At 39.7% G+C, this 14,151-nt stretch overlaps 1 protein-coding gene across 1 annotated transcript in view; it reads right to left on the reverse strand.

Moving 5' to 3' along the window:
• MED13 (mediator complex subunit 13) overlaps positions 1 to 14,151 on the reverse strand; it is a 123,876-nt gene that overhangs the window by 27,156 nt on the left and 82,569 nt on the right. The window contains exons 16-17 of the mRNA XM_023204666.2: positions 12,696 to 13,612; positions 2,596 to 2,757 (exon numbers count right to left, since the gene is read on the reverse strand). Coding sequence (XP_023060434.2) covers positions 2,596 to 2,757; positions 12,696 to 13,612 — 1,079 coding nt within the window. The remainder of the gene's footprint in view (positions 1 to 2,595; positions 2,758 to 12,695; positions 13,613 to 14,151) is intronic.

Genomic DNA, 14,151 nt, shown 5'->3' on the forward strand with positions numbered 1-14,151 from the left:
AAGAACATGAAGATTACAAAACAAAACTATAACACATAAAACGATGATCTTTCTCATTAAAAAAAAAAGCAATTTAAAATTAATAATAGCAAACAATGATAAAGCTATGTGCTAGGTACTGTTGAAAGCTCTTTGTCATGACTCACTTAATCCTCACAAAAAACATAAGGCAGAAACTATTATTAACTTCATTTTAGAGATGAGGATAACATAAATTAGGAAGTTAAGCAATTTCTCTAGCATTTCACAAGAAGTACCAGGGTAGGAATTTAAACCCAGGAAATCTATCCCCACAGTCTGTACTATTTAATCTCTCAAACCCTGAATAAGCAACCTGCTAGGCAAGGCTTTGGGAAAATAGGCACTTTAACTGGTGGGCATTCAAATTGATATTACAGGGGCTGGGCATGGTGGCTCACGCCTGTAATCTCAGCACTTTGGGAGACCTAGGTAGGTGGATCACTTGAGGCAAGGAGTTCAAAAACAGACTGGGCAACATGGCAAAATCCCATCTCCACTAAAAATATAAAAATTAGCCAGGTGTGGTTAATGCATGCCTGTAATCCCAGCTACTCGTAAGGCTGATGCATGAGAACTGCTTGAACCTGGGAGGCGGAGGGTGCAGTGAGCTGACATCACGCCACTGCACTCCAGTCTGGGCGAGAAAGTGAGACTGTCTCAAAAAAGTAATAATAAATTTTAAAAAAAGGTATTACAGAATTACAGAGAGTTAGTTTTTTTTTTCTTTTTCTTGAAATACACATCTGGGTGCTTACAGTCTAGCCCTTCGGGAGGCTGAGGTGGGCAGATCACTAGGGCCCAGGAGCTGGAGACCAGCCTGGGAAACATGACAAAACCTCATCTCTACAAAATATACAAAAATTAGCTGGGTGTGGTGGCACACACCTGTAGTACCAGCTACTTGGGAGGCTGAGGTGGGAAGATCACTTGGGCCCAGGAGGTTACGGCTGCAGTGAGCCATGATTGTGCCACTGTACTCCAGCCAGGGTGACAGAACATATCTCAAAAATAATAATAAATAAAATAAAAATACACCCATGCTTTAGAGCCAGGGATCTGTGCATTACTGAAATACAGCTGTAATGATAATGGTGGAAACAATCTATATGTTCATAAACACTGCACTCGTAAAATATATTATCATATGTAAAGAACAATGGAATACATGAATACATATAGCCATTAAAAAAAAAAGATAATCTCTATATGTGCAGATAAAAATGATCTCCAAAATCAGTTAAGGCACAGAAATAAATAAATAAATGTACTACATTAGTTTTTTTTTTTTTTTTGAGACAGAGTTTCGCTCTTGTTGCCCAGACTGGAGTGCAATGGCGTGATCTTGGCTGGCGGCAACCTCCGGCTCCCAGGTTCAAGTGATTCTCCTTCTCCTGCCACAGCCTCTCAAGTAGCTGGGATTATCGACATGCACCACCATGCCCGGCTTATTTTGTATTTTTAGTAGAAATGGGGTTTCTTCATGTTGGTCGGGCTGGTCTCGAAGAACTCCCGACCTCAGGTGACCCACCTGCCTTGGCCTTCCAAAGTGCTGAGATTATAGGCATGAGCCACTGCGCCCAGCTACTATCTTAGTTTTTAAAATAATGTAAAAGTTTATACTAAAATATATTTTCTGGCTGGGCGCGGTGGCTCATGCCTGTAATCCCAGCACTTAGGGAGGCTGAGGCGGGCAGATCACTTGAGGCCAGGAGTTTGAAACCAGCCTGGCCAACATGATGAAACCCTGTCTCTACTAAAAATACAAAAAATTAGCCAGGCATGGTGGCGTGCACCCATATTCCCAGCTACTCAGGAGGCTAAGCCAGGAGAATTGCGTGAACCCAGGAGGCGGAGGTTTTGTAATGAGATTTAAATTATTTAGCCATTAAAAGAAGGAGAAAAGGAAAATATAGGCAAATCCATTACTTTCACATATAATACATTCCAAATCCATACACAAAAGTCAAAGATTTCAAGAAGAAGTATTCCAAATACATTTGAAAAACTCCAATTACAGCCCACCTTTCAGAGATAATCTTCCACAAATAGTCCAAATATTTGCAATAGTCTTTTCATCACAGCTGACCATAAATCTGCATACCTATTACGAGAATTCATTTTCTACTCTTGTCACAACCAGCAAATTTCTTCTTTGTTGTAATTATTTTTAAATGAAGACCTTAGGTCCTTTTATCACTAGTATAGCCCTCATTCCCCACTCCGCCTCCCTTTTTCATTGAATTTTGTAAAATAATTTATAACAGAAGTATTTTTTTGCCATTAAAAAAAAAAAACCTTAGCAGTATGTCCCTTTCTTCATGTAAAATCTTGAGGGAAAGTCCCCTATGTGCAAGAACAAACCTAAGAGAAGCCACTCCTTTTGAAGCGGGGTTGGAGAGTTGAATAAGCTGAATGTTTGAAATGGTGGGGAAAAAAGCTAGGATTGGACCACAGTGGCCTTAAGAATATACCACAAATATATTTAAAGAAAATTAATGTGCTTATTCTAGTTGGGCACAGAAATCTGAGAACTGAAATAAAATCAGTCATTATTTATCACTATAAATTACTTACCATAAGAGCCTCGGCCAGCCATTTTATGAAATTGTTGCCAAGTCAGAGGACCCTGAACACCCCAAGGTCTTACTGTTCTTTTTTTCTGAATGGCATCCTGAAGAACTGGCTGAAGAGAGAGGAGCATTCGAAGTATATCCTGTGAGCACTGCATACTCACATCTACAAGCATTAAAAAAAAAAAAAAGTAATTAAGAATTGCTATTCCCAACACAAATAAAATTTTAAGATAATACAAAACACATATAGGGAAGTTCAGGTCTACATCATCAAGAAGATTAAACCCTTGCTTGTGCAGAGAACTGTATTAAGTTCTATAAGATGATCTGTAGAAATGGTTCTTCTAGATACTTACAACCAAGAAGACATACAATAAAAAGCTACTGTAATTTATCTCCATAAAAAGTCATTCATTAGCTGATTAACCAAATTTATAAATTAGTCAAATAAATTTCTTTCTTTTTGCATTTATGGTGGCTGTTTTGGTGCTGTAGGTATTTTACCAGAAAGAAGTCTGCCTCACATTGAAATTATATCCCATAATTAGCACTACTATGGTAAAGTGAATAAAGACTGGTTATAATTATTAAAGTTTAATTTGAAAAAAAAGTAGACTTTGACAATTCTAAAATACAAAAACTATACAGTAACTTACTCAAACTGCTAAAAAGTATATTATCCATAGATATTTTATAAGCTTATACATCTTAAAGATTTATAGATTATCAAATTATGACCTGCATTTCTGACCAACTATCAGAATGGGTATGAAAGGTGCTCCACATAAATGTCAAATGGCTCAAGGAAAAATCACTAAATGATATTGATATAATAAATGTGGCCCCCAGAATGGTCCAGTTGTACCACTCAACCTGTTTGAGCACAGTTATATTAAATCATTCCATTTTAATTTATTACCTTTGCCTAATTCTTCACCTTTGCCTAATTTATCGTTATAGGCCCCAATTTCCTATATCTAAAAAGTGTACTGGCTGGGCCCAGTGGCTCACACCTGTAATTCCAGCACTTTGGGAGGCCAACGCAGGCGGACTGTTTGAGGTCAGGAGTTTGAGACCAGCCTGGCCAACACAGTGAAACCCTGTCTCTACTAAAAAATATAAAACTTAGCCAGGCATGGTGGTGCATGCCTATAATTCCAGCTACTTGGGAGGCTAAGGCAGGAGAATTGCTTGAACCCAGGAGGCAGGGGTTGCAGTGACCCGAGATCATGGCACTGCACTCCAGCTTGGGTGACAAAGTGAGAGCCCATCTCAAAAAACAAAAACAAAAACAAAAAAAAAGTATACAGAACTAGATGAAACTAAGTTCCAAATACAATACTTAATATGTAATATGCTTAAATAAACTTTTGCATTCACAGTAGAATACTATTTAGTAGTTAAAAATGCTAATAGGCTGGGCTTGGGTGGTGGCTCATGCCTGTAATTCCAGCACTTTGGGAGACTGAGGCAGTCAGACTGCTTGAGCTTACGAGTTCATGGGCAGCCTGAGCAACATGGCAAAACCCTGTCTCTACAAAAAGTTAGCCAGATATGGTGCCACATGCCTGTGGTTCCAGCTACTCAGGAGAATGAAGTGGGAGGATCACTTGAGCCCATGAGGTCGAGGTTACGGTAAGCCATGATGGCATAACACTGCACTTCAGCCTTGACAACAGAGCGAGACCCTTCTCAAAAAAAAAAAAAAAAAAAAAAAAGAAAAAAGAAGATCAGAAAAAAATACCTATGAAGTACTATGCTTATTACCTGCATGACAAAATGATCTGTATGCTGACCCCCAGGACACACAGTTTACCTTTTACTTATATAACAAACCTGGCACACGTACCCATGAACCTAAAATAAAAGTTTTTAAAAAAAGGAGTGATCATGGAGGATAATCAATCAACAGAAATAAACTGAAAATCCAGAAATCAACCCTCCTGCTTATGATAAACTGATTTTTGACAAAGGTACCAAGATAACTTAAAGATAACATTTTCCATAGGTGATTCTGGGACAACTAGATATCCACATGCAAAAGAATAAGTCAGAACCCTTCCATATACTATATACAAAGTATTCAGAATGGATCAGAGATCTAAATATAAGAGCTAAAACTAAAAAGTTATTTCAAAAAAGTAATAGGAGTAAATTTTCAAGACCTTGGATTAGGTCCTGACCTAGACATCAAAAGCACAAGCAACAAGAGAAAAAATAAATTGGACTTCATCAAAATTAAAAATGTTTGTGCTTCAAAGAATACCATCAACGAAATAAGATTTCACATCCTATGGAGATACGAAAAAAAGCAAAGTGAAAAGAAGCTGAGTGTGATAGCAGGCCCCTGCAGTCCTAGCTACCTGAGGAGGCTGCAGCGGGAGGATCGCTTGAATCCAAGAGTTGGAGACCAGTCTGGGCAAACTAGCAAGACCCTGTATCTTAAAAAAAAAAAAAAAGATGAAAAGACAACGCAGAGTATAGGAGAAAATATATGCAAATCACACATGTGGTAAGGGGGCTTGTGTCCTTGTATCCAGGATATGTTAAAAAAAAACTCTTAGGATTCGATAATAAAAATACATAAAAACCTAATTTTAAAAATGGGCAAAAAATCTGAAGAGTCATTTCTCCAAAGAAGATATACAAATGGACAACAAGCACATGAAACAATGTTCAACATTATTAGTCATTAGGGAAATGCAGATGAAACCACAATGAGATACTACTTCACACAAAGTATCACAATGAGATACTTTGATTATAAGATGACTATAAGAAAAACAAGGTGACAAGTGTAAATGAAATCCTCATATGTTGCTGGTAGTTATGTAAAATGGTGCAGCTGCTATGGAAAACAATCTGGCAGTTCCTCAAAATATTAAACAGGTCAGGTGTGGTGGTGCATGCTTGTAATCCCAGCTATGGGGAGGCTGGGGCACAAGAATTGCTTGAACCTGGGAGTCGGTTGCAACCTGGTTGCAATGAGCCAAGATTGTGCCCCAATGCACTCCAGCCTGGATGACAGAGCAAGACTCTTGTCTCAAAACAAAACAAAGGCCAAGTGCAGTGGCTCATGCCTGCAATCCCAGCACTTTGGGAGGCCAAGGCAGGTGGGTCACCTGAGGTCAGGAGTTTGAGACCAGCCTGGCCAATATGGTGAAACCCCATCTCTACCAAAAATACAAAAATTAGTTGGGCGTGGTGGTGGGTGCCTGTAATCCCAGTTACTCGGGAGGCTGAGGCAGGAGAATTGCTTGAACCTGGGAGGCAGAGGTTAGAGTGAGCCAAGATTGCGCCACTGCACTCCAGCCTGGGCAACAAGAGTGAGACTCCATCTCAAAAACAAACAAACAAACAAAAAAAAGATTAAACAATATGACTCAGTGAGTCCACTTAAGAGTAATAAAAACGGCCGGGCACGGTGGCTCAAGCCTGTAATCCCAGCACTTTGGGAGGCCGAGGTGGGTGGATCACAAGGTCAAGAGATCGAGACTATCCTGGCTAACACGGTGAAACCCTGTCTCTACTAAAAATATTAAAAAAATTAGCCGGGCGTGGTGGCGGGCGCTTGTAGTCCCAGCTACTCGGGAGGCTGAGGCAGGAGAATGGCGTGAACCCAGGAGGTGGAGTTTGCAGTGAGCCGAGATCGCACCACTGCATTCCAGCCTGGGCAACAGAGCGAGACTCTGCCTCAAAAAAAAAAAAAAAAAATTATTAAAAAATAAAAAGAGTAATAAAACATGTCCATATAAAAATTTGTATACAAATGTTCATGGCAGCATTATTCATAATAGCCAAAAAGTGGGAAAAAACTAAATATCCATCAACTGATGAATGGGTAAATAAAATACAGTATCTTCATACAATGGAATATTATTCGGCAATAAAGTACTAATACGTGCTATAGCATAGGTGAACCTTGAAAACATTATGCAAAGTGAAAAAAGCCAGTCACTAAAGACCATACAGTATATACTGCTATTGATATGAGTATATAATTCTATTGATATGAAATATCCAAAAGCGGTAAATCTAGGTAGACAGAAAGTAGACTAGTGGTTGTCTATAGCTAGGAAAGAAGGTTGAATGGAAAAAGGGAGTGACTGCTAACAGGTAGGGGGTTTAATAAGAAAATGCTCTAAAACCGACTGTGTTGATGACTGCCCAACTCTGCATACTAAAAAGCAGCCAACTGTACATTTTAAATGGGTGAATTGTATGGTATTCTTAATTTTTGTTCAGCAAGTATGTATTTTTTATAATTAGAACAGAGCTTTCTCTATCTTCAACAAAATTAACGTTGTCATTAAAATATACAAACTACACCGGCCAGGTGCGGTGGCTCATGCTTGTAACCCCAGCACTTTGGGAGGCCAAGGCGGGTGGATCATGAGGTCAGGAGATCGAGACCAGCCTGGCCAACACGGTGAAACCCCATCTCTACTAAAAATACAAAAAATTAGCTCGGTGTGCGGCAGGTGCCTGTAGTCCCAGCTACTCAAGAGGCTGAGGCAGGAGAATGGTGTGAACCCGGTAGGCACAGCTTGCAGTGAGCCAAGATCACGCTACTGCACTCCAGCCTCGGCTAAACAGAGTGAGACTGCGTCTCAAAAACAAAACAAAAAAAGAAAAAAAAATACATATATATACACAAACTATACTTTGCAGACTTTTAAATTCATTCAAACATATCTTCTTTCAAGATGTTAAAACTAAATAAACAAATCCAAACATCTATTTTAATATCCTGATCTACTGAGTTCATTATTCTAGGTGTTTAGATTATAGACAAAAATCTTTGCCTTTACACAGAACTTTGCAAAGAGTGTACTTAATGGAAGTAAGAAATAACAATTAATAAATTTTATTATCTTAGAAGGTAATAGTCAACACTATGGAAAAAAAGCAAGATGGAGAACATGAAGAAGGGTTTGCATTTTTACAATGAGAAGATGACATCTGACAAGATTTAAAGAAGACAGAGTTATCCACATAAATACCTGGAAAACGAATATCCAAGAGGGAGGAAAGATGCCAAGGGCTCTAATGCAGGAGCTTGCCACAATTTCAGGATGCTATAACTTAATCAAAGTATTCTAATATTGCACATTTATGTTTTCCAACATTATTTGTTTTTTGTTGTTGTTGTTGTTGTTTTTTTTTTTGAGACAGAGTCTCGCTCTGTCACCCAGGCTGGAGTGCAGTGGCACGATCTCCACTCACTGCAACCTCCGCCTCTCAGGTTCACACCATTCTCCTGCTCCAGCCTCCCGAGTAGCTGGGACTACAGGTGCCCGCCACCACACCCAGCTAATTTTTTGTATTTTTAGTAGAGATCAGGTTTCACCATGTTAGCCAGGATGGTCTTGATCTGACCTCGTGATCCACCCGCCTTGGCCTCTCAAAGTGCTGGGATTACAGGCATGAGCCACTGCACCCAGCCCATTATTTGTTTTTAATACTGAAAATTTTTAATTGAAATATAAAGTCTTTTCTTTCTTTCTTTTCTTTTTGGTAGAGATGGGGTCTTGCTATGTTCCTCAGGCTGGTCTCAAACTCCCGGTCTCAAGCAATACTCCTGCCTCAGCGTCCCAAAATGCTAGGATTACAGGGGTGAGCCATGGGCCCCATTTCTCTCTTTCTTGTACTAAATTATTTTCTTTGGACAAGTTCTTAAGAAGAAATTCATTTTTAAGTCTGCAGCTTTCTGTTTACATCAGTGCTTACTGTTATTCAAAAAACATATACCAGGTAAAGCTCAATGTTTTCCATTATTTTGTAAGTTGGTTTTTAAAAACAAAATAATTATAAAGAGTGCCACTAATCCTCCTGCTGCTGTCATTACCACTACTAACATCTGAGTTCTTACTATGTGAGGAAAAACTGCTTTTTTTTTTTTTTCAGACCAAGTTTCACTCTTGTCGCCCAGGCTGGAGTGCAATGGCAGGATCGCGGGCTCACTGCAACCTCCACCTCATGGGTTCAAGCAATTCTCCTGCCTTAGCCTCCCAAGTAGCTGGGATTACAGGCATGCACCACCACGCCAAGCTAATTTTTGTATTTTTTTTTTTTTTTTTTGAGACAGAGTCTTGCTCTGCCACCCAGGCTGGAGTGCAGTGGCCGGATCTCAGCTCACTACAAGCTCCGCCTCCTGGGTTTACGCCATTCTCCTGCCTCAGCCTCCCAAGTAGCTGGGACTACAGGCGCCCGCCTCGTCGCCCGGCTAGTTTTTTGTATTTTTAAGTAGAGACAGGGTTTCACCGTATTAGCCAGGATGGTCTCGATCTCCTGACCTCGTGATCCGCCCGTCTCGGCCTCCCAAAGTGCTGGGATTACAGGCTTGAGCCACCGCGCCCGGCCCCTAATTTTTGTATTTTAAGTAGAGATGGGGTTTCACCATGTCGGTCAGGCTGGTCTTGAACTCCTGCGTGGCTCACGCCTGTAATCCCAGCACTTTGAGGCGGGGCCAAGGTGGGCGGATCAACAACTCTGTTTTATATGTACTATTTCATCTGATTATCTCAATACCTTGTAAAGTAAATCTATTATTGACCCTATTTTAAGAAATCAAGGCACAGAAAGGTTAACTAACTTGGCCCAAGGTAGCAGGCAGTATTTAGTGCTAGAGTCATGTTTCAAACCCAAGCAGTCTGAGTCCACAGCCTATGATCTTAACTACTCTATATGGTTTAAAATAATCTTTCCTTTTTTTTTTTGAATATCTATGATATTTATTTATATCTTTCCCTTTTTAAATTTGGTCCCTGGGAATGAATAACTGGATAAATGCTGATACTATGTCATATACATGAACTTAATCACTGGTCCATGTGTTGTTCTCTTACATTTCAAAAATTTCCTTTAATAATAAAATGAACAACTGTAATCTCACTGCCTAGGAACTAGAACATTACCAAAAATGATCTTATTAAATGTTTCTCCCTATCCTATCTCTTGGTCATTTTTCGATATGTGTGAAATTTCAAGAATTAACCAATATCCTCAATTTTATGTGTATGTAAAATAATACACTTAGTTGTGCTTGTTTCAAAACTTTATCAACGGTAATACATTAAAGAGGTATTTTTAACAGGTATCTGACTATATGTAATCTTCTGGGACTTGTTCCCTCTTCCTCTCCTCAATAGCATCACTAAGATTCATATTTGTTATATATAACTGTATTCATTTTCAGAAGCCATATAACATTCCATCTGTACTATCATTATTACTCAACCCTGCATTACATGCCCATTTTTTTCTTTTTGAGACAGAGTCTCATTCTGTCAAATAGGCTGGAGTGCAGTGGTACAATCATGGTTCACTGAATCCTCCACCTCCTACGTTCAAGCTATACTCCCACCTCAGCCTCCCAAGTAGCTGAGACTACAGGTGCATGCTACCACACCCAGCTAACTTTTGTATTTTTAGTAGAGATGGGTCTGCCATGTTCACCAGGCTGGTCTTGAACTCCTCCTGGGCTTTTAAATTTAAAAAAAAATCCTTTCTACAGGATCACTCCCAATGCACCTTTAACAAAATAATAATAAACCTCTGTTTTAACCCTATTATGCAATTTCTTTGCTATTTACAGCAAAAGTTCCCAGCAAATTGTCTAAGTTTGCTTCTCATCCTGTTCTTTTGTGAACCCATTCTAATCAGGTTGATTGAAACTGCCTATCAAGGTGACCACCAACTTCTATGTGGTCACATCCAATAGCCTGTCTCAGTTTTCACCTTAATGTATCATAGTATTTGATAGAGATGATCACTCTCTTCTAAATATTCCCGGGCTGGGCACAGTGGCGCACGCCTGTAATCCCAGCACTTTGGGAGGCTGAGGCAGGTGGATTGCCTGAGCTCAGGAGTTCGAGACCAGTCTAGGCAACACAGTGAAACCTCCTCTCTACTAAAATACAAAAAATTAACTGGGTGTGCTGGCAGGCACCTGTAGTCCCAGCTACTTGGGAGGCTGAGGCAGGAGGATTACTTGAACCCGGGAAGTGGAGGTTGCAGTGAGCCGAGATCGTACCACTGCACTCCAGGCTGGTGACAGAGCGAGACTCTGTCTCAAACAAACAAAAATTCCCTAATCTTGATTTCTAGGATACCATGCTCTCTTGGTTTTCCTCCAACCTCCTTCTCAATTTTCTTTCCTGGTGCCTCTTCTCCCTCCCCACCTCTAAATGTCAGCTCCATCCTTGTACTACTCTATCTACAATTACTCTATAGGTTATTTCATCCAGATCCACAGCTTTTCATGATGATAACTCACACACAAAATTTTTCAATCTCCGGACCCAATCATTCCTCTGAATATAAACATATTATCTCCAAATGTGTATCTGATTTACTCCCCAGTGTTTCCCTCCTCTGTAGTTAGTACCATCATTCACCCAGTTGCTCAAGCTATTATTGATGCCTCATCTTTTCTTACATGTCTATCGGCAAACCCTGTAGATTCTATTTCCCAAATATACCTAAAACCTATTACTTACATCTCGCTTGCCTCCTATCTTGTCTAAGCTACCATCATCTTTCACCTAAGCTTCTGAAACTGCCTTCCAACTGATTTATCCTGCTTCTATTCTCACTTTCACTACTGCCAACCCCCAAGGCTATTTTCCACACAATAGCAACAGAGAGTCTTGCTCTGTTGCCCAGGCTGGAGTGCAGTGGCGTTATCTCAACTCACCACAACCTCCGCCTCCCAGGTTCAAACAACTCCTCTGCCTCGGCCACCTGAGCAGCCGGGACCACAGGCACACCCCACCACACTGGCTAATTTTTGTATTTTTAGTAGAGATGGGGTTTCACCATATTGGGCAGGCTGGTCTCGAACTCCTGACCTCATGATCTGCCCACTTCAGTCTCCCAAAGTGCTGGGATAAGAGACGTGAGCCACCACGCCCGGCCATTTTTTTTTTTAGAAGGGAATTTCACTCTTATTGCCCAGGCTGCAGTGCAATAGCACAATCTTGGCTCACTGCAACTTCCGCCTCCCAGGTTCAAGTACTTCTCCTGCCTCAGCCTCCCAAGTAGCTGGGATTACACGTGCCCACCACCAAGCCCAGCTAATTTTATATTTTCAGTAAAGATAGGATTTCACTATGTTGGTCAGGTTGGTCTCGAACTCCTGACCTCAGGTGATCCGCCTACCTCGGCCTCCCAAAGTGCTGGGATTACAGGCATGAGCCACCGTGCCAGGCTGAGAAATCTCTTAAAAAACAATCAGAATAAAGATCATGTTACTCCCCTTGTCAAAACTGTTCAATAGGTTCCCATCACATTTAGTATAAACCACAAAGGCCTTACATGGTGTATAAGACTCTAAATGATGCTGGTGAATGGCTACCTCTTAAATGTCATCTCCTTCCAGTCTCCCTATCACCGAAAGCATTCCAGCAACATCAGTCACCTTAATGTTCCTCAAACTCGTAAAAGCAAAATACTCCCTCAGGGTGTCTGCGCTGCCTGAAACACAACACTCTTTCCTCATCTAACTACATAGCTCATATTCTACTTTATGTAGGAGTTTGCCCAAATGCTATCTCCTCAGTATCTTATCTGACCATACATCTAAAATAGTACATACGTGTCTTTTTCTACTCTTTTACTCTGCTTTTTCTCCAAATTACTTCTTACTATTATTATAAGCTTTTTTATTTCCTATTTTCTCCACTAAATTATAGATTCAAAAAGGGCAAAGAATATGTGTGCTTTGTCCAACAGTGAACCTAGGCTAACACCTGGCACATATAAGGTGCCCAGTAAATACTTAATGAGTGAAAGAATGTTGAATAAAGCAGACCATTAGCAATGTTATGCTAATATATACAATGTGCCTTTCGTATTCCTACATAAATATATTATTACAGATTTATAATAACCATACTTTTATTGGTGAAATTAAACTAAACTGCTAAGAAATTCACCCTTTAAAAACATCATCCTTAAAAGAGTTTCAAGTCCAACTTTAAATGTCTTTATTTGCTACATGGGTAATTGCCTTTATTACTTTTTCCTAAGAATGAAAAGCAAAGTCATACAACTAAAGTGAAATAAGCAAACAAAAAAGTATTTTATTAGCATACTTACCATTTCTTTTGGACCAGGGGTGTAAGCATGAACTTTTCACAAGTGCTTCATCAACTTTTCCTCCTGACATGTTATCCATGAATTGACGCCCATGTTCTAATGCAAGGTAGCAGTCATTGCAGCAGTCACGCTCTTCAACACGTACCCAATTGCTAATTACACCACTTTTAGGAAAAGGATCTTGGTCTGCTGCTCCAAAGGGTGAAAATAAATTAGTGCACTGATCTTGTAGCAATAATATCAAATCATCAGATAATTTTTCAGATTCCTTTAGTCCTCCATTAACATGTTCAGCAGAGGTACCCCTGAGAGCTTCAAAACGTTTTTCTGCTTCTTTGCCACAGTCTGTATTGCGTCCTATGATATCTAGTTCATCTTCAAGAAATAATCCTGAACTATTTCCAAATTTTCTGTTCATGATAGCACTGAAGCCACAGGTACACCTATATTGTGCTTCCTGCGTTGGATCTGGAATGTAAACTCCAACATCGGCACCCTTGATATTCATGTTGCAGACACAGATGCAACAACTATCAAAGTTACAGTCTTTAAACAAATTCATAACGGATTCTGAAAGGATGAGGTTTACATAAAGACTGTGTGCTTCAGGGATGGAAGGGACAGTTGCAGGTTCAACAGAATTAAGGGGTCTGCATGTAGATGGGGTAGAAGCTGGTGAATACAAGTCTGAATTTTCGTATTTGACTGAACCTTGAGCACTAGCAGGTCCACCAGCTCCACGAGGAGTTCGAGGAGTCCTTGGAGTCCTTGGAGTTGGAAACCGAGGGGTGGATGGAGAAGGAAGAATTCCTGCTCCGCTGTTACTAGGAGGTGCACTGCTAGGAGGCATCCCAAAAGAAGTATGAGTTTGAGGTGTATAAGCAGGGCCATATTCTTGATCCATATTACTTCCATCACTATCATCACCAGGTAAAAGAAAATCAAATACATATATAAAGGAACATATTAGTAACATGAAATACAACTAAAAACGTCCCAAATGTTTTTCAATTACATAGAAAATTATGAAAGGACAAGTATTGCAAGAATTACAAGTACAGTCAATTTTTATTTCTGGTTAACATATCTACTCTAAGTGACTGTTGTGGACTAAGGATCAATCAACAAGTTCAAAAATCATTACTAAGTACTGTATACACTAATGCACACCTAGACATCCATATTTACTATCTATGAATTTTGTTTACTAGAAATACGTATATTTCCTTGATTCTAAGATGCTACTGACTGTAAAAGAAAAATGATTTAAAAAAATGATTTTAGAGATACTCATGTGTAAAAAGGGAAAAATGGTAATTTTAAGATGCTACCACTTATAAGACATCTCAAATTCAGATTTCTTTCAGCCTTGAGTTGAAACGGACAAAGTCAGAGATGTTAAAATGTGACACGTGTGGAAAATATGGCAAATGTAAAAATGGAAGCAATTTAAAAT

The sequence above is a fragment of the Piliocolobus tephrosceles genome, chromosome 16, assembly GCF_002776525.5.
Source record: "Piliocolobus tephrosceles isolate RC106 chromosome 16, ASM277652v3, whole genome shotgun sequence".
Lineage (NCBI taxonomy): Eukaryota > Metazoa > Chordata > Mammalia > Primates > Cercopithecidae > Piliocolobus > Piliocolobus tephrosceles.